The sequence below is a fragment of the Leucoraja erinacea genome, chromosome 6 (genome assembly GCF_028641065.1).
Source record: "Leucoraja erinacea ecotype New England chromosome 6, Leri_hhj_1, whole genome shotgun sequence".
NCBI classification, from domain to species: Eukaryota; Metazoa; Chordata; class Chondrichthyes; order Rajiformes; family Rajidae; genus Leucoraja; species Leucoraja erinaceus.
The window spans coordinates 2622882-2643432 of NC_073382.1; the positions used below are offsets into that span (position 1 = coordinate 2622882).

At 46.0% G+C, this 20551-nt stretch overlaps 1 protein-coding gene and 1 non-coding gene across 4 annotated transcripts in view; both read right to left on the reverse strand.

The window, feature by feature from the left end:
* Positions 1-3030: 3030 nt before the first annotated feature.
* Positions 3031-20551, reverse strand: part of rgn (regucalcin) — a 37959-nt gene continuing 20438 nt past the window's right edge. For 2 of the 3 annotated variants that reach the window (XM_055636487.1, XM_055636486.1), the window contains exons 2-7: positions 18273-18438; positions 15603-15785; positions 11979-12194; positions 9832-9963; positions 6184-6338; positions 3031-3354 (exon numbers count right to left, since the gene is read on the reverse strand). In XM_055636487.1, coding sequence (XP_055492462.1) covers positions 3304-3354; positions 6184-6338; positions 9832-9963; positions 11979-12194; positions 15603-15785; positions 18273-18435 — 900 coding nt within the window. In that variant the 5' untranslated portion in view covers positions 18436-18438 and the 3' untranslated portion in view covers positions 3031-3303. Of the gene's footprint in view, positions 3355-6183; positions 6339-9831; positions 9964-11978; positions 12195-15602; positions 15786-18272; positions 18439-20191; positions 20548-20551 lie in introns of those variants that run through there. The other variant, XM_055636485.1, reaches the window with a different exon arrangement.
* On the reverse strand, positions 5815-5886 carry trnae-uuc (transfer RNA glutamic acid (anticodon UUC)). The gene has a single exon. It is a non-coding gene; the product is annotated as a tRNA-Glu (tRNA).

Genomic DNA, 20551 nt, shown 5'->3' on the forward strand with positions numbered 1-20551 from the left:
TACGTGTAGGAAGGAACGGCAGATGCTGGTTTAAACTGAAGCTGGGGTAACTCAGCGGGACAGGCAGCATCTCTGGATAGAAGGAACGATATGCTGCCTGTCCCGCTGAGTTACTACAACGTTTTGAGTCTACACGAGTTTATGTAGACAAAAGTGCTGGAGAAACTCAGTGGGTGCAGCAGCATCTATGGAGCGAATGGCCCGAAACGTTGCCTATTTCCTTAGCTCCATAGATTCAGATTCAGATTCAATTTTAATTGTCATTGTCATTGTTAGTGTACAGTACAGAGACAACGAAATGCATTGTCTGCTGCACCTGCTGAGTTTCTCCAGCACTTTTGTCTACCTTCGATTTTCCAGCATCTGCCGTTCCTTCTTAAACTCGAGTTTATGTGTTGTCTAACTTGGCCTATTGTGCCGGTACTTTAGTGCAGGCAATGAACAGCAATCTCTCACAAGACAACACCACCTTGATTGAGGAATGTTCATGTCAAAGGATCAGAATTAGGCCATTCGGTCCATCGAGTCTACTCCGCCATTCAATCATGGCTGATCTATCTTTCCCTCTCCATATAACCATATAACAATTACAGCACGGAAAATTGCCATCTCGGCCCTTCTAGTCCGTGCCGAACACTTATTTTCCCCTAGTCCCATCTACCTGCACTCAGACCATAACCCTCCATTCCTTTCCCATCCATATACCTATCCAATTCATTTTTAAATGATAAAATCGAACCTGCCTCCACCACTTCCACTGGAAGCTCATTCCACACCGCTACCACTCTCTGAGTAAAGAAGTTCCCCTTCATGTTACCCCTAAACTTCTGTCCCTTAATTCTGAAGTCATGTCCTCTTGTTTGAATCTTCCCTATTCTCAAAGGGAAAAGCTTGTCCACATTAACTCTGTCTATCCCTCTCATCATTTTAAAGACCTCTATCAAGTCCCCCCCCCCCCCCCCCTTAGTTGCTGAAACCCAGGCAACATTCTAGTAAATCTCCTCTGTACTCTCTCTATTTTGTTGACATCCTTTCTGGCGACCAAAATTGTACACCATACTCCAGAATTGGTCTCACAAATGCCTTGTACAATTTTAACATTACATCCCAACTTCTATACTCAATGCTCTGATTTATAAAGGCCAGCACACCAAAAGGTTTCTTTACCACCCTATCTATATGAGATTCCACCTCTCAACCCCATTCTCCTGCCTTCTCCCCATGACCCCCTGCAACCTTACTAATCACAAATCTGTCCATTTTCAACTTCAAAAAAGTCTTGGCCTCCACAGCCGTCTGTGGCAATGAATTCCACAGATTCACTGCATCTCCCATTAGAAAGATCTCCGCTCAACTTCCGGTATTCCAGAGAAAACAATCCAAATTTGAAATCCCCTCCCTGCATGAGAGTTCCCTTTGAATCCAGTACTGACGTAAAAAAAGACAAATTTGACCAGATGGGTTATAAGTGCAGAAAATCAACCATGCATTTTATAAGCATAGAAACATAGAAAATAGGTGCAGAAGTAGCATTCAATATGATCATAGGTGATCATCCAACTCAGTATCCTGTACCTGCCTTCTCGCCATACCCCCTGATCCCTTTAGCCACAAGGGCCACATCTAACTCCCTCTTAAATATAGCCAATGAACTGGCCTCAACTACCTTCTGTGGCAGAGAATTCCAGAGAGTCACCACTCTCTGTGTGAAAAATGTTCTTCTCATCTCGGTCCTAAAAGATTTCCCCTTTATCCTTAAACTGTGAGCCCTTGTCCTGGACTTCCCCAACATCGGGAACAATCTTCCTGCATCTAGCCTGTCCAACCCCTGTTGTTTCCAAATACTTCCCAGCAGTTTTCTGGTGTTTTTCCAATATTTACTTTGGAGTTATATTTCATCATTTGGATCACAGCGTGACAAGGGTCAATAATCTGGTAAGGATTCAGGATCTTCAGCTGAGGGGAAAAGTAAGAAGCAGCTATAAGAAGCAGCTATTGTTATATGGTTATATGGTTAATCCTTGAGCTGCAAGGAGAGGAAAACTTGGCTTAGTTTAGTTTAGTTTTGTTTAGAGATACAGTGCAGAAACAGGCCCTTTGGCCCACAAAGTCCGCTCCAACCAGCGATCCCCACACACTAACATTATCCTACACACATCCTAGGGACGATTTAGAATTACACCAAGCCTACAAACCTTTGTACGTTTTTGGAGTGTGGGAGGAAGCTGGAGCACCAGGAGAAAACCCACACAGGTCACGGGGAGAGTGCACAAACTCCGTACAGATAACGCCCATGGTCAGGATCGAACCCAGGTCTCTGGCGCTGTAAGGCAGCATCTACTGCTATGCCACCTTGCCAGCTGAACACCTTATCTGGTGTTTTATAATGGTGTTTTATCATTAATGTTTTATTAGGGGTTGGACAGGCTAGATGCAGGAAGATTGTTCCCGATGTTGGGGGAGTCCAGGACAAGGGGTCACAGTTTAAGGATAAGGAGGAAATCTTTTAGGAACGAGATTAGAAAAATATTTTTCACACAGAGAGTGGTGAATCTGTGGAATTCTCTGCCACAGAAGGTAGTTGAGGCCAGTTCAATGGCTATATTTAAGAGGGAGTTAGATGTGGCCCTTGTGGCTAAAGGGATCAGGGGGTATGGAGAGAAGGCAGGTACAGGATACTGAGTTGGATGATCAGCCATGATCATATTGAATGGCGGTGCAGGCTCGAAGGGCCGAATGGCCTACTCCTGCACCTATTTTCTATGTTTCTATTATTATTAATGTTTAATGTTTTCTAAGTCATTCGTAACTGTCACTGTATGTCATGTTATTACGTGGGCGGAGCACCAAGGCAAATTCCTTGTATGTGAATACTTGGCCAATAAACTCACTTACTCCACAATATAACACCTGGTTACCATCCTCTATCTTGAGGGTGCAAGCTCTCGGAGAGATTCCCATTCCAAACTAAATTCCAACATCCCAGCCACATACTCAACCGTTTAAAAAAAAATGAAACACCGCATAGAATTGAAGAAATCATTTTATTGCTTGACAGTAACATATATTGATCCGACGATCATCAACATTTAAGGACAATTAAAATTAGTATTAAACATTGATTGCAATTTGAGTAAAATGAAAAATACGGTAATTCAAAAATCTAACAATATATCCGCCCATCCACTGTATAAAACACCATTTTCCAATTTTGATAGAGCTTACTGATATTATTTCTAAAATAGCGTATGGAGTGGACATCTTAACCATCTCCAGCAGGGTTGTAATGGGTGATATGGTGTCTTATCCTGCATATGGATTTGATGGAATACCCTTCACTCCAAGCCCAGTAACCTGGAAAAGAAAAGAACACAGACTCAGTTTAGATTCCTCTCCAGCTCCATTACGGTGACACAGCTGGTAGAGCTCCTGCTCACAGTACCAGAGACACGGGTTCGATCCTGGCCACGGGTGTTGGCAGTGGGGAGATTGCATGTTCTTCCTGTGACCACGCCGGGTGCTCCCATATTCCAAAGACGTGCGTGTTTGTAGGTTAATTGGCCTCTGTGAATGGCCGCAAGCATGTAGGGAGTGGATGCAAAGCAGCAGAATATAGATGGTCTGCATGGAGTCTGTGGGCTGACAAGCCTATTCCGTCAGCCCAGCTGTGGGGTAACTTTTTTATACAAAGGATGGTGGGTGTATGGAATGAGCTGCCGGAGCAGGCAGTTGAGGCAGGTTTTATCTCAAAGTTTAAGATGTTACTTTCAATCAAAACTGGGTCCAACTTTTGAGCGATGCAGTTGTTGGCCATCACTGCCCTCCATTACACGACTGTCATTTATGTCCCTTAGGCAATGACCTTCCCACCACTGCTGCTGCTCCAGGCCGACACATGCAAGTAAAACATCAGCTGCTGAGCAGTTGGAATGAAGAAGGATCTAGACCCGAAACGTCACCCATTCCTTCTCTCCAGAGATGCTGCCTGCCCTGCTGAGCTACTCCAGCTTTTTGCGTCTATCTTCTGTTTTAACCAGCATCTGCAGTTCCTTCCTACACATTACTTTCATTGAGCAGTGCTGAACACAGCAATAGTTTTATGGCCAGGATATTAACTATGCTTGCATTTACAAGGAGCTCATTGTAGACTTCAGGAAGTCCAGAAGCGGCACGCACACCCCCATCCACATTAACGGGACGGAGGTGGAACGTGTTTCTAGCTTCAGGTTCCTGGGAGTCAACATCTCTGATGACCTGTCTTGGACACACAATACCTCTACTCTGATCAAGAAGGCTCATCAGCGTCTCTTCTTCCTGAGGAGACTGAAGAAGGTCCATCTGTCTCCTCAGATTCTGGTGAACTTCTACCGCTGCACCATCGAGAGCATCCTTACCAACTGCATCATAGTATGGTATGGCAACTGCTCTGTCTCCGACCGGAAGGCATTGCAGAGGGTGGTGAAAATTGCCCAACGCATCACCGGTTCCTCGCTCCCCTCCATTGAGTCTGTCCAAAGCAAGCGCTGTCTGCGGAGGGCGCTCAGCATCGCCAAGGACTGCTCTCACCCCAACCATGGACTGCTTACCCTCCTACCATCTGGGAGGCGCTACAGGTCTCTCCGTTGCCGAACCAGCAGGTCGAGGAACAGCTTCTTTCCGGCGGCTGTCACTCTACTCAACAACGTACCTCGGTGACTGCCAATCACCACCCCCCCCCCCCCCCCCCCCCCCCGGACACTTATTATTATTTATTCAAATCGTTTGCTATGTCGCTCTTCCAGGGAGATGCTAAATGCATTTCGTTGTCTCTGTACTGTACACTGACAATGACAATTAAAATTGAATCTGAATCTGAATCTGAATCTGACGCGTTAGGATCATATCCTTCTGTGTCTTTCCTATCCAAGAATCTGCCCAGGCACCCTTAAAGCATTGTAATTTCATCACCACCACCACCACCTCCTTTGGCAGCTCATTCAAGATAGTCATCATCTTTAATAGGATTAAATATTTGTAATTAATTAATTTTTAATAATTTTGAATGTTTATATCAAAATTTGGTAGAGCTTTGAATCCCACTGTGGTAACTGGAGAAATGATAAAAGTAAGTTAAATCTGGGGGGGGGGGAAATAAATCCAGTGCCAATATTGGTGACGGCTAATGTGAGATGGTCATAAAACGCATCTGGTTCACTGATGCCCTCAGTCAGTTTGGCCTATCTAGGGCACCATACCCATCAATATGGTTGTCCCTCAATGGTCCTCTGGAATGGTCTGGCAAGCCTCTCCATTCAGGGAGTTGTTGAAAATGATCAGAAACAGTTTTGATTTTTTGACAGCCAACTAAAGCTGGGAACAGACAAGCCAGCCAGGTGTGAAAACGGGTTCCTCAGTCTTTGAGTGGCCGGGAATTATTCTGGTACTTCCAAAATGGTGGGATTTATATATGTAAAACCAGGCCGTCAAGGTAGAGGAACTCGTTGAACGTTGGGTTGGCACGAATGACTTCTCCAGATGGATTGGGCCTAATGGACAAGTCATTAGTTTGTTCACCAAGTAGTTATAGGGTCTAAGAGTCATACAACGCAGAAACAGGCCCTTCAGCCCAACCTGCACGTGATGACCGAGATGCCCCATCTAGGCCAGTCCCACCAGCCCACGTTTGATCCATAACTCTCTAAACCTTTCCTATCCATGTACCAGTCCAATTGTGGGTTGGCAGATTCAGATTCAGATTCAGATTCAGATTCAATTTTAATTGTCATTGTCAGTGTACAGTACAGAGACAACGAAATGCATTAAAGAAAGTTTCAATTCCCACACCGGGAGTCGAACCCGGGCCACCTGGGTGAAAACCAGGAATCCTAACCGCTAGACCATATGGGATATACCATTGAGGTGGGGAAGAGATGGCGTGTTGTCAGGGAGGTCTACAGGCAAGGAATTCTGCTGTTCATGTCTCGAGGAGAATTCATTCCTTTAAAAAAAAGATTAAATAATTTGACTTTGGAGAGTCAAATAACCATTAGTCTGGAGGGTGTCTCCCACATTATTCAGGGAATTCTACCCAGTAGATCCTCAATGAGGCTTCTGCAGAATTAATATCAGAGTGACTTGGTTGTAACCCTGCCACAGAGAGAGCGTGGAGATATTCCGGTCCGGACTGCTATCCTACCCTCCTACCTTGAAAATTCTGCCTCCATCTGGTTGTCTCTGATGCCATGCCTCATCCATCCCCTCCGCAGCAGAAGTCACATAGAGTTCGGAGTAATCCTTCCCTCCAAAGCAGCACGAGGTTGTCTTGTCCACAGGCATTTTGACCGTCTGGATCCTTTTACCTGAAAGAGAGATGATCTGTGATTTGTTCTACTTGTTCTCGTGTAAAATATAAAGTGTTTCTTTAGTAAAGTTGCCCTTTGTTGGGTTTTCAAAATAATGCTTAGAGTTCATTTGTTCATATCTTCTATATTACTAAATCTCTGTTCTTGACCGCTTTTGGCCTTCTGTGCTGCGATTTCCGAGAGAACGCCGCCACCTACGGCCGTTATTTTTGGCCACCTCGCTCAGAGCACCCCTCCGCCACATGTGTGCCGAGGATTTTTCCCGTCGATGAAAAATGACGGAGATATTAATGTTTTTACTAAATTCCCCATTCTCTCTGCTGCCCCTGCTGGAGGGAGGGGGAGGGACTATAAAACCAGGCAGTGGGTGTGCCTCAATCAGTCTCTGCAAGTGGTGTGCCTCAATCAGTCTCTGCAATTGGTGCGCCTCAATCAGAGCTTTGAATAACACTGAACAAATGTCTCCACAGCTGTGAGTACCCATAATGTGGTTTGAAAATGAAAATATGGTTAGTTTGAGGAAAAAAGCACTGCCTGCAAATGATTGTTTGGGTTGAAGTAAAAAGGCACCTCTCTCTTCCCCCCCCCCCCTCCTCCTCCTCCTCCTCCCTCCTCTCCTCTAGCCCTCCCCCCCACTCCTCTAACCCCCCCTCTCTCCCCCCCCCTCCCTCTCCTCTCCCCCCCTCCCTCCTCTCTCTCCTCTCCCCCTCTACTCTCTCCCCCTCTCCTCTTCCCCCCCTCTCTCTCTCCTCTTTTTCTCTCCCCTCCCCCCACCGTCCCTCCCCTAAATCCCCCCTCCCCTCCACACAACCCCCTACTTCTCTCCACCCTCCCTCCCCCTCCCTGCTGTCCCCACCTCTCCCCCCCCCCTTCCTGCTCCCCACCTCTCCCCCCCCCCTGCTCCTCCCCCCTCCCCCCCTCCCCCTCCCCTCCCTCCTCCCTCCCCTAAACCCCCTCCCCTCCACACCCCCCTACCCTCTTCCCTCCACCTCCCTCCCCCTCCCTGCTCCCCCCCTCACCCCCCTCTCAGCACCCCCTCTCTCTCTCCCCCCCTCAGTCTCACCCTCTCTCTCTCCTCCCCTCCTCCCCCACCTTTCCCCCTCACCCCCCGTCACCCACCCTCCCTCTTCTCCTCCTCTCATCCTCCTCTCCCTCTTGCCCCTCTCTCTGTGTTTCTGTCTCTCTCTCTCTGTCTCTGCCCCTTCTCTCTCTGCCCTCACTCTCTACCCCCGCCCCCTCCCCCCCTCTCTAGGTGTGACTGCAAGTTGGGGGCTATGCGTCAGTAGATAAGGTGTTTATGGGGTAAAAGGAGCAAATTAATAATATTAACATAATATCAAGGGGGGTAATTAGCGCGAGTGCGGGGGGGGGGGGGGGTGGGGGGGGTGGGGGTGTTAGTGCGTGTGACGCTGCATGCCCCCTCCCCCCCCACAACCGCAAGTTGGGGGAACAGACCCAACGGGTCTGCACTTGGTCTAGTATTTCACTAAATTTAAAGTGATGAAATTTTTAAACATTCAAAAATAAGTCACCAAGTGCTGGGCTAACTCAGTGGGCCAGGCAGCATCGCATCCCATCTACCTCACTGGACACTGAACTATCTTCAATCGGACTTTATCAGGCACTAAATATTACACCTTTTATCCTTTATCTGTCATAAGGACATAGGAGTAGAATTCGGCCATTCGGCCCATCAAGTCTACTCCACCATTCAATCATGGCTGATCTATCTCTCCCACCTAACCCCATTCTCCTGCCTTGTCCCCATAAACTCTGACACCCGAACTAATCAAGAATCTATCTATCTCTGCCTTAAAAATATCCACTGACTTGGCCTCCACAGCCTTCTGTGGCAAAGAATTCCACAGATTCACCACCCTCTGACTAAAGAATTTTCTCCTCATCTCCTTCCTAAAAGAACGCCCTTTAATTCTGAGGCTATGACCTCTAGTGGAAACATCCTCTCCACATCCACTCTATCCAAGCCTTTCGCTTTTCTGTATGTGCAACTGTGGATGGCTTGATTGTAATCATGTCATGGAGATAGAGGCAAACAACAGGGAAACAGGCCCTTCAACCCAACATGCCTATGCTGACTAACATGCCCCATCTAAACTAGTCCCACCTGCCTGCTTTTGGCCCAGGTCCCTCTAAACCTACCCTATCCATGTACCTATCTAAATGTTTCTTAAACGTTGAGATAAGACCTGCCCCAACTACCTGTTCTGGCAACTCATTCTCCAGCACTTTTGTCTACATCCAGTAGGGATGGGTTGTAGACGTTTCATAGCGCGATCGACCATGTCGCTGTTTGGAGAGCTAGGAATCTGCGGACAGTGTTTGCGTCAGGCCGTCAAGAGATGCCAGAGGCAGCAGAGCAAGGCAGTAGATAGATTTGGTGGAGAAGAAATGGTGTCAGTTGGGGGCAGAAAGCAAACATATAACATGCAGTATGTGTATTTCTTTGTAAGTGCAGTCTGCGTAACTTTCCTTTAATTAGTAGATACTGGTAGCATAGGTGGTGAGGGCAGGTATTGAGGGGGGTGGATCTGGGGCGGCAGAACTGACTGTCGAGCCTTCCCGAGGTGTCATGGGCCTAACTCAATGAAACACCAGTGAAGGGAGGTGCCCACTTGATAACCCTAATGATATACTTGCTTCTACACCATCAGTTGTTATGTGCTTAACATGTAGATGGCTTATTATTGCACATGGGGTTAGTTCTTGTCATTAGCATTAGTGTGTATAAGCAGTTTAGATACTACTTTGACATTTGGGCTTGGTTGTCTTGCGTTTATCCAGTGGCACAAGTGCTTTGTATTTTAATTGTAATCTTAAAAGGTATTCTAACATAACATTTCATACATTATCCCAGGTGTTAGACATCAAATTGGAACCAAAGCCTCTAATCGCTCTTTTTGGGGTCGCTGGTGAGGAGGTTAGATTAACTGCAGATAAACGCCGCACTATATCATTTGATTCTCTTCTGGCTCAGCAAACAATCCTACTCAGGTGGACGGAAGCTACCCAGCCCACTCATACTCAATGGCTGACAGATATTATATCCTGCCTAAAGCTCGAGAAAATCAGGTACTCACTTCAACACTCAAATGGAAGGTTTCAGAAAGCCTGGGGACCTTTTTTAAATGCATTCCAGATTTTGTAAATGCTTGCTCATCAAGCACAGTTTAACAGCTTAACAGTCTACCCATTCATTTATCGTGGATTATTGCTGTGACAGACTGATATTTGCATATGCTCACAAGCAGTGACTGGGGAGGGATTATTTTTGGTATCTCATTTTTCTTTTATTGTAGTTGTTTTGTTATATGTTAGCATAAGTTGTTTTTTTATTTATTCTTTTCCTACACTCTTGTCTGTAACAAATAGACAACTTTGCACTTTGTTATGTCCTGAAAAGTCAATAAAAAAATATTTTGATTTAACGTATAGCCAGCGATTATGGATGAATGGAATACAGTAAATTTACCTGTTTCAGGATCGATGCGTAAGACTCTACCACCATTGTAGCAGGCAACCCAAAGTTTCCCCTCCGTATCAATGCACATTCCATCCGGAATAACCTCTTCTTGTTCAAGTTTGTACACAAGTCGGCGATTTGCTGAACAAGTATTTAAAACGGGCATATTGGTAAGAAATGGAATCGGAAACATATCATCCGTGAACAATGAAGTTGTCATTGTTTAATTTACTTTAGAGATACAGCGCGGAAATATTCCCTTCAGCCCACTGAGTCCATAGCGGGCAGCAATCCCCGTGCACTAGCCCTATCCAACACACTAGAATGTTGCCTGGGTTTCAGCAACTAAGTTACAGAGATAGGTTGAATAAGTTAGGTCTTTATTCTCTGGAGCGCAGAAGGTTAAGGGGGGACGATAGAGGTCTTTAAAATGATGAGAGGGATAGACAGAGTTGATGTGGACAAGCTTTTCCATTTGAGAATAGGGAAGATTCAAACAAGAGGACATGACTTCAGAATTAAGGGACAGAAGTTTAGGGGTAACATGAGGGGGAACTTCTTTACTCAGAGAGTGGTAGCGGTGTGGAATGAGCTTCCAGTGGAAGTGGTGTCGGCAGGTTCATTGGTATCATTTAAAAATAAATTGGATAGGCATATGGATGAGAAGGTAATGGAGGGTTATGGTATGAGTGCAGGCAGGTGGGACTATGGGAAAAAAGTTGTTCAACACGGACTTGTAGGGCCGTGATGGCCTGTTTCCGTGCTGTAATTGTTATATGGTTATATGGTTATACTAGGGACAATTTACCATTTTTACCAAAGCCAATTAACCGACAAACCTGTAAGCTTTTGGAGTGTGGGAGGAAACCGGAGCAATCGGAGAAAACGCACGCGGTCACGGGGAGAACGTACAAACTCCGAACAGATAGCACCCGTAGTCAGGATCGAACCTGGGCCTCTGGTGCTGTAAGGTGGCAACTCTATTGCTGCGCCACTGTGCCGCCCATTTTGATCCTGACCACAGGTGCTGTCTGTGTGGAGTTTTCACGTTCTCCCTTTGACTGCGTGGGTTTGCTCCGGGCGCTCCGGTTTCCTTCCACTTCCTAAAAATGTGTGGGTTAATAAGTTAATCGGTCACTGTAAATTGCCCTTTAAGGAGTGGACAGAAAAGTGAGATAACATACAACTACTGTGAATGGGTGATTGAGTGGACTCAGTGGACCAAAGGGCCTGTGTTTTCAAGAGAGAGTTAACACCCTGTCCCACTATGCGAGTTTCCCCAAGAGCTCTCCCGAGTTTAAAAAAAATCAAACTCGTGATAAGTACGTAGAATGTACGTAGCGGGTACGTCGGAGTTCGTGGATGTCTCGTAATGGTAACAGCGGCTACTCGGGAAACGCAGAAACTCATGAAGTTTTTTCAACAGTGTGAAAAATTTCCAAGACTAAAAAGTACTCGTGATGAAATACCACAAGTTTGATTTTTTTTAAACTCGGGAGAGCTCTTGGGTGAACTCACATCGTGCGACAGGGGCTTTAAATTTAGCTCTTGGGGCTAACGGAATCAAGGGAAAAGGGAAAAAAGCAGGTATGGAGTACTATGATCATATTGAATGGCACACAGAGAGTGGTGAATCTCTGGAATTCTCTGCCACAGAAGGTAGTTGAGGCCAGTTCATTGGCTATATTTAAGAGGGAGTTAGATGTGGCCCTTGTGGCTAAAGGGATCAGGGGGTATGGAGAGAAGGCAGGTACAGGATACTGAGTTGGATGATCAGCCATGATCATATTGAATGGTGGTGCAGGCTCGAAGGGCCGAATGGCCTACTCCTGCACCTATTTTCTATGTTTCTATGTTTCTATGAAGTGCTTGATGGCTACTGCACCTAATTTTCTATGTTTCTATCCTTAAATCAGTTCAACAAAAAGGTTATTGGGGGTCATTACCCAAAGATTGATCAATATTTATTTCTCAGCATCACAAAACAATATTTCTGCTGATTATCATATCCCCATTATTGTGAGCTTACTGTGGTCAGTGTGAAGACATTTCACAGGCATTGGAAGCGAAAGGAACCGCCTGAGTTTATGAAAGGCAGGAGAGTGATGATTCAACACAGAATACTTCATCGTGTAAAGAATGCACGGCATACTCACAGGTCTTTCCTGACTGCAGGTCATAGTCAAGTGCATCCACTTTATAAGATAGGCTGTCTATGTAATACATGACCTTGTGATCCAGCGACCAGTCCAAACCATTGGAAATGTCCACCCGGTCAAAGTGCTTGACCACAGAATGATCCGCCAACAGGGAGTACAATGATCCCTGGCCTTTTTCCACCACGGCTGGACGAATCTGCCTTGCCATGGTCCCTGTAGCAAAACACACTGTTAGTTCCTGAAGTACTAACCCCTTCAATCTGCCACACACAATGATAGCTTCTATTAAGGTGCATCTCGTCATGTTCTGCAATATTGATCATCTGTTTCCAAAAAGGAACTTACATTTATAGTATCATAGAGTAATGCAGCATGAAAACAGGCCCTTTGGCCCTACTTGTCCATGTTGACCAAGATGCTTTTCTGGGCTAGTCCCATTTTGTCCAGAGCCATCTATCCCCTTCCTATCCATATATCCTTTCACACAGAGAGTGGTGAATCTCTGGAACTCTCTGCCACATAAGGTAGTTGAGGCCAGTTCATTGGCTATATTTAAGAGGGAGTTAGATGTGGCCCTTGTGGCTAAAGGGATCTGGGGGTATGGAGAGAAGGCAGGTACAGGATACTGAGTTGGATGATCAGCCATGATCATATTGAATGGCGGTGCAGGCTCGAAGGGCTGAATAGCCTACTCCTGCACCTATTTTCTATGTTTCTATGTTTGTCCAAATGTCTTTTGAAAGTCATAATTGCTTCCGCTTTTATAGCTTCCACTGGCAGCTCATTCCAGGTACATATCATACCCAGTGAAAACGTTTGCCCCCGAGATCTCTCTTAAATCTCTTCCCTCTCACCTCACCTACTACTTTTAGAATCTTCAACCCTGGGAGAAAGACTGAGTTTAGTTGGTCCAAGCTCCTTGTGACTTTGTAGACTGCAATAAGGTCACGTCTCAGCATTCTACGTTCCAAAGAAGAAATATATCACTCAAACCCGCAAGTCCAGTTAACATTCTGGTGAATCTCTTCTGCACCCTTTCTAACTTAATGACATTCTCCCAAAAGCTGGGCAACCAGAACTGCAAGTGTGGTCTCACCCAACGACTAGTACAGCTGTATCATGATGTCCCAACTTATGTACTCAATACTATTCCTAATGAGGGCAAGTATTCCAAAAGCCTTATTATTTTAGAGAAGGTGGGATAAGAAATTCTTCTGTAATCACTACCGTTAAATGCATGCAGGAGGCCAGTCGGCTTTCATTGTCACCATTGACTTCACTAGCACATCCTGAGATCATAAATGTAGAACATGGCTTAAAGAAATAAATCCTTCTAAAATTCCTTCAAACTTGGCTCAAATTTCTCTTGATCTTCCACAGCAGCATTAACTTTCACTCCTGATCTGCAGAGGTCCATGAATGAAGCCTATCTTCGGCTTTCTAACGCTAAACTCCATTCGACGATCTTTGCCAGCCATGCCTAATTCCACACTCACATTGAACCAATGCAGGACAAGGATAGATTGGTAGCCAGGTTTCAGCTACGTTCTAGGGGAATGAAAGTAGCTGAAGGTTTATTATACCTGGAGTACCACACCTGGAGTACTGCGTACAGTTTTGGTCTCCTAATCTGAGGAAATACATTCTTGCCATAGAGGGAGTACAGAGAAGGTTCACCAGACTGATTCCTGGGGTGTCAGGACTTTCATATGAAGAAAGACTGGATAGACTCGGCTTGTACTCGCTAGAATTTAGAAGATTGAGGGGGGATCTTATAGAAACTTACAAAATTCTTAAGGGGTTGGACAGGCTAGATGCAGGAAGATTGTTCCCGATGTTGGGGAAGTCCAGAACAAGGGGTCACAGTTTAAGGATAAGGGGGGAAATCTTTTAGGACCGAGATGCGGAAAACATTTTTCACACAGAGAGTGGTGAATCTCTGGAATTCTCTGCCACAGAAGGTAGTTGAGGCCAGTTCATTGGCTATATTTAAGAGGGAGTTAGATGTGGCCCTTGTGACTAAAGGGATCAGGGGGTATGGAGAGAAGGCAGGTACAGGATACTGAGTTGGATGATCAGCCATGATCATATTGAATGGCGGTGCAGGCTCGAAGGGCCGAATGGCCCACTCCTGCACCTATTTTCTATGTTTCTATGTTTCTATAGTCACATGTACCGAGGTGCAGCGAAGGGCTTTGTTTTGTATGCTATCCAAACAAAACAGATATACCATACATAGACACAATCAGTTCAAGCTCAAATACAATAAGACCATAAGACATAAGAGTAAATTTAGGCCATTCAGCCCATCGAGTTTGCTCCACCATTCCATCATGGATGACCTAGTTTTTCCTCTCAATCTCATTCTCCTGCCTTCTGCCTGTAACCTTTGACATTCTTACTAATCAAGAACTTATGGATCTCCACTCTAGCTTGATTATTGATTAGTAGGAATGGATGTTACAATCCCTAAGGTTTTTCACTACAATTGACATTTGGTATCCTTGGGGACGACCACTAGGTGATTTTGCTACCAATCAGACACAACTTCAGTTGTGTACCTCAACGTCACTGGGTATTTCGGCCTTTTATCACAAGGTACCCTCAGTCGAGGCAGGCCCACCGCAGGGTGATCAGCCCTGGGTGTGTGTCTTATGGTTAGCCTCTAGATGGTCACGTGGCAGCCCAGACAGCATCTTTGATCTTCAGCCACAGCCAGTGACTGCTCCATTTGGCTTTTTTCCTTCCATCTTCCTCTCTACCGCTGACTGTGGCCGGTTGGGCTCTGGGCTCGTGTCCGCTGGTGGGACAGTACTTGGTTGAGCTTCATGATACCCAATTGCCTCCACAGCTCTCTGTGGCAAAGAATTCCACAGTTGCAACCCTTAGGCTAAAGAATTTCTCCTCTTCGCCATTCTAAACGTCAATAGATAGAGTGAAGGTGAAGCTGTGGAGTGCAGAACATATTTATAGAGTCCTAGAGCTTGGAAACAAGCCCTTCAACCCACATCAGCCAACATGTCACAGCTACACTAGTCCATCCTGCCTCCGTTGGGTCCATATCCCTCCAAGCCTGTCCTATCCATGTAATTGCTATAGATTCACTTCTAGGCTAAGATGGCATTGGTCCTTACCTTATATATATTTTAGGCTAATATGCAATTTCTTAATGTATCTTTGTAATTCTTTGTACTGTTTGATGTGTATATGGACCTGTGTTTGAAATAAAGCTTTAATAATAAATTGTCTAACTGTTTCTTAAACGTTGGGATAATCCCAGCCTCAACTACCTCCTCTGGCAGCTTGTTCCATACACCCGCCCCCCTATGTGTGAAAATGTTACCCCTCAGATTCCTATTTTTTCCTCTTCACCTCAAACCTATGTCCTCTGGTCCTCGATTCACCTACTCTGGGCAAGAGGCTCCGTGCATCTTTCCGATCTATTCCTCTCATGATTTTATACACCTCTATAAGATCACCCCTCATCCTCCTGCGCTCCAAGGAATCGAGCCCCAGCCTACTCAACCTCTCGCTACAGCTCGGACCCTCGAGTCCCGGCAACATCCTCGTAGATTTCCGCATTGTAGCGCAGAACACAAAGGGGAAGCCGTTGTAACAAACCTGCAAAGAATCGTCCAGCTGGATCCACTTTTCCATCGTTAAATCTGTTGTTAGTTTTATCTTGGTCAACGGTGACGATGTCCGTGACTGCTTCCTTTTCCCAGTCCAGAAAGGCAAATCTTGTGCCTATCGCCAGAACGTATCCCCCCGATTTCCGCGGGACCACCGATCCAATCGGAGCACCTGTGGGAGGACGAACGCGGACAATTTCAATAACGCGGCCGACCTCCGAAAACCTTCGGCCACCTCGGGCCGGGCAAGAAAGATAATGACGGAGCAGCCCAGTTTCAGTTCAGTTTATTCTCACATGTAACGGGGAACAGTGAAAAGCTTCTGTTGCGTGCTAACCAGTCAGCGGATAGACAACGCTCGACCCACGACCACAACCCACAGAAGTTGGATTGATAGGGGTTGAAGGTGGTGCAGCGTTAAAGCACCGGAGACCCAGGTTCGATCCTGGCTACAGGTGCTGTCTCTGCATTCTCCTTGCAACCGTGTGGGTTTTCTCCGGGTGCTCCGGTTTCCTCCCACACTCCGAAGACAATAGACAATACGTGCAGGAGTAGGCCATTCGGCCCATCGTGCCAGCACCGCCATTCAATGTGATCATGGCTGATCATCACCAATTAGTACCCCGTTCCTGCCTTCTCCCAATATCCCCTGACTCCACTATTTTTAACAGCCCTATCTAGCTCTCTCTTGAAAGCATCCAGAGAACCTGCCTCCACCGCTCTCTGAGGCAGAGAATTCCACAGACTCACCACTCTCTGTGAGAAAAAGTGTTTCCTCGTCTCCGTTCTAAATGGCTTACTCCTTATTCTTAAACTGTGGCCACTGGTTCTGGGAGACATGCGGCTTTGTAGGTTAATTGGCTTCTGTAAATTGTCCCGAGTGTGTAGGATAGAACTAATGTGCTGGTGATCGCTGGCCAGCACAGACTCGGTGGGCTGAAGGGCCTGTTTCCACTGATGCATCTCTAAACTAAAAGACTAAATTAAACTACTGTAAAGCCAAATTTGTTAACAATAAGATAGCGAGAGTCAATTCAATATCACAGACAATAGGCAACAGGTGCATGAGTAGGCCATTCGGCCCTTCGAGCCAGCACTGCCATTCAATGTGATCATGGCTGATCATCCCCAATCAGTACCCCGTTCCTGCCTTCTCCCCATATCCCCTGACTCCGCTATCCATAAGAGCTCTATCTAACTCTCTCTTGAAAGCATCCAGAGAACCAGCCTCCACCGCCCTCTGAGGCAGAGAATTCCACACACTCACAACTCTGTGTGAAAAAGTTTTTGCTCATCTCCGTTCAAAAATCTTATTCTAAAAAAGAGTAGGAGTAAACGGGTCCTTTTCACAATGGCAGGCAGTGACTAGTGGGGTACCGCAAGGCTCAGTGCTGGGACCCCAGCTATTTACAATATATATTAATGACTTGGACATGGGAATTGAATGCTACATCTCCAAGTTTGCGGATGACACGAAGCTGGGGGGCAGTGTTAGCTGTGAGGAGGATGCTAGGAGGCTGCAAGATGACTTGGATAGGCTGGGTAAGTGGGCAAATGCATGGCAGAAGCAGTATAATGTGGATAAATGTGAGGTTATCCACTTTGGTGGCAAAAACAGGAAAGTAGACTATTATCTGAATGGTGGTCGATTAGGAAAAGGGGAGATGCAACGCGACCTGGGTGTCATGGTACAGTTTTGGTCTCCTAATCTGAGGAAAGGCATTCTGCCATAGAGGGAGTACAGAGAAAGTTCACCCTGATTCCTGGGATGTTAGGACTTTCATATGAAGAAAGACTGGATAGACTCGGCTTGTACTCGCTAGAATTTAGAAGATGGAGAGGGGATCTTATAGAAACTTACACAATTCTTAAGGGGTTGGACAGGCTAGATGCAGGAAAATTGTTCCCGATGTTGGGGAAGTCCAGAACAAGGGGTCACAGTTTAAGGATAAGGGGGAAGTCTTTTAGGTCCGAGATGAGAAAAACATTTTTCACACAGAGAGTGGTGAACCTGTGGAATTCTCTGCCACAGAAGATAGTTGAGGCCAGTTCAGTGGCTATATTTAAGAGGGAGTTAGACGTGGCCCTTGTGTCTAAAGGGATCAGCGGGTATGGAGAGAAGGCAGGTACAGGATACTGAGTTGGATGATCGGCCATGATCATATTGAATGGCGGTGCAGGTTCGAAGGGCCTACTCCTGCACCTATTTTCTATGTTTCTATCTGCTGAGTTACTCCAGCACTTTGTGTCTTATTTTGTAAACCCACATCTGCAGTTCCTTGTTCCTTCATTTTGGATTATGTGGATCAATCACCATTGCACGATGATTTCACACGGATATCAAGAGGGTACATGAGGTATAGATATTTTATTAAAGAGTGAAATGTAAAATGACTTACTGCACACACACAAGTCTTTTACTGTAACTGTTTATTAAACTAAGTCTTTTGCACTATGCTGTAGCTGTCCGTGGTCATCACTGGAGCTAGAGAGCGAGCTAGAGGTGGGGACACTACAATTATACTGGAGACAATGGGGAGTGGTTAGTAATGGGGAGGTCACTAGGGTTAAAGGAACATGCACTGATCTACATGAAAGAAAACTGGCATTGCAAGGGAGGGTTTGGAAGGGACTCGGTTGAGGAGAGGTCAATGCTTACCAACATACACCGTTTTCAACTGTTTCGTGGCTGCATTCCACCTGCACACCTTCTCTCCTGTTATGTCCACATAGAGAAGGGAACCATGTTTTTCTTCCCAAACCGGGCTCTCTCCAATGTGGTACTTTTCCTTCACGACGCACTCGATTTTAATGGAACCCATTGCCTACGAACAACATTAACAAAGTGACAAGGAACTGCAGATGCTGGCTTACAAAAAAAAACATAAAGTGCTGGAGTAACTCAGCGGGTCAGGCAGCACCCCAGGTGAACACATAGAAACATAGAAAAATAGATGCAATAGTAGGCCATTCGGCCCTTCGAGCCTGCACCGCCATTCAATATGATCATGGCTGATCATCCAACTCAGTATCCTGTACCTGCCTTCTCTCCATACCCCCTGATCCCTTTAGCCACAAGGGCCCCATCTAACTCCCTCTTAAATATAGCCAATGAACTGGCCTCAACTACCTTCTGTGGTAGAGAGTTCCACAGATTCACCACTCTCTGTGTGAAAAATGTTTTTCTCATCACGGTCCTAAAGGATTTCCCCTCTATCCTCAAACTGTGACCCGTTGTCCTGGACTTCCCCAACATCGGGAACAATCTTCCTGCATCTAGCCTGTCCAACCCCTTAAGAATTTTGTAAGTTTCCATAAGATCCCCCCTCAATCTCCTAAATTCTAGTGAGTACAAGCCGAGTCTATCCAGTCTTTCTTCATGTGAAAGTCCTGACATCCCAGGAATCAGTCTGGTGAACCTTCTCTGCACTCCCTCTATGGCAAGAATGTCTTTCCTCAGATTTGGAGACCAAAACTGTACGCAATACTCCAGGTGTGGTCTCACCAAGACCCTGTACAACTGCAGTAGAGCCTCCCTGCTCCTATACTCAAATCCTTTTGCTATGAATGCTAACATAGAGGTGACATTTCGGGTTAATAGACCATAGACTATAGGTGCAGGCAGGAGTAGGCCATTCGACCCTTACATAACACTAAATCCGCAATTGCCTTCTCCCTGGTAGGCTCCAGTACAAGCTGCTCTATGAATCCATCTCGGAGACATTCCACAAACTCCCTTTCTTGGGGCCCAGTAACAACCTGATTTTCCCAGTCTACCTGCATGTTGAAATCTCCCATAACCACCGTAGCATTACCTTTGCGACATGCCAATTTTAACTTCTGATTCAACTTGCACCCTAAATCTAGGCTACTGTTTGGGGGCCTGTAGATAACTCCCATTAGGGTCTTTTTACTCAATTCCTCAGTTCTATCCATACTGACTCCACATCTCCTGATTCTATGTCACCTCTCGCAAGGGACTGAATTTTATTCCTCACCAACAGAACTACCCCACCCCCTCTGCCCACCTGTCTGTCTTTTTGATAGGACGTATACCCTTGAATATTCAGTTCCCATCCCTGGCCCTCTTGCAGCCATGTCTCTGTAATTCCCACAACATCATACTTGTCCATTTCTAACTGAGCCTCAAGCTCGTCCACTTTATTTCTTACACTTCGTGCATTCATATACAACACTTTAACTTTGGTAATTCACCTCCCCTCTCGCACCGCCCCCAATTGGCTGTGACCTTACTCTCGTATCCCTTCTCGAAATTCCCTTTCCATTAATTCAGGATTCTTTAGTAACTTTTCCTGTACTCACTTCCCCTTTAACTCCATCTTTATAGTCCCAGTTTGTCAACCCCTCCCCCCCCCCCCCAGCCCCCCCATTCAGCACTAGCAAACCTGCCCGCTATTTTGTTATTTCTTCAGTAGGCAAAAATCACAAACCACAAATTTCGATCAAGTGTAACCTCATTGCCTCAGCCTCCTCGCCAAAGACTCTCGAGCCAAAGACTCACACTTTACTCACCAAACCACTTCAGACTCTCGAGCCAAAGACTCCCACTTTACTCACCAAAGGCACTTCACATCAACAAGGCCGCTCCACGACAGCTGCACTTCTTTATCTGGTACCTAATCAACTGCTTCAGGGCTACTTTGTAAATTACTCAACCCTTTGGCGCTCTTTTTAAATCTTCTTTCTCTCCGAGGGCAGTCACGGTGCCACAGTGAACACAGCACCGGAGTCCCGGGTTCGATCGCGATTACGGGTGCGGTCTACACGGAGTTTGTACGTTCTCCCTGTGATCTGCATGGGGTTTTTTCCGGGACCTTCGCTTTCCTCCCACATTCCAAAGACGTACAAGTCTGAAGGTTGCTTGGCTTAACCCAGTTGAAGGAATGCAGGAGTTCAGGAAAGCTGCAGCACCCACAG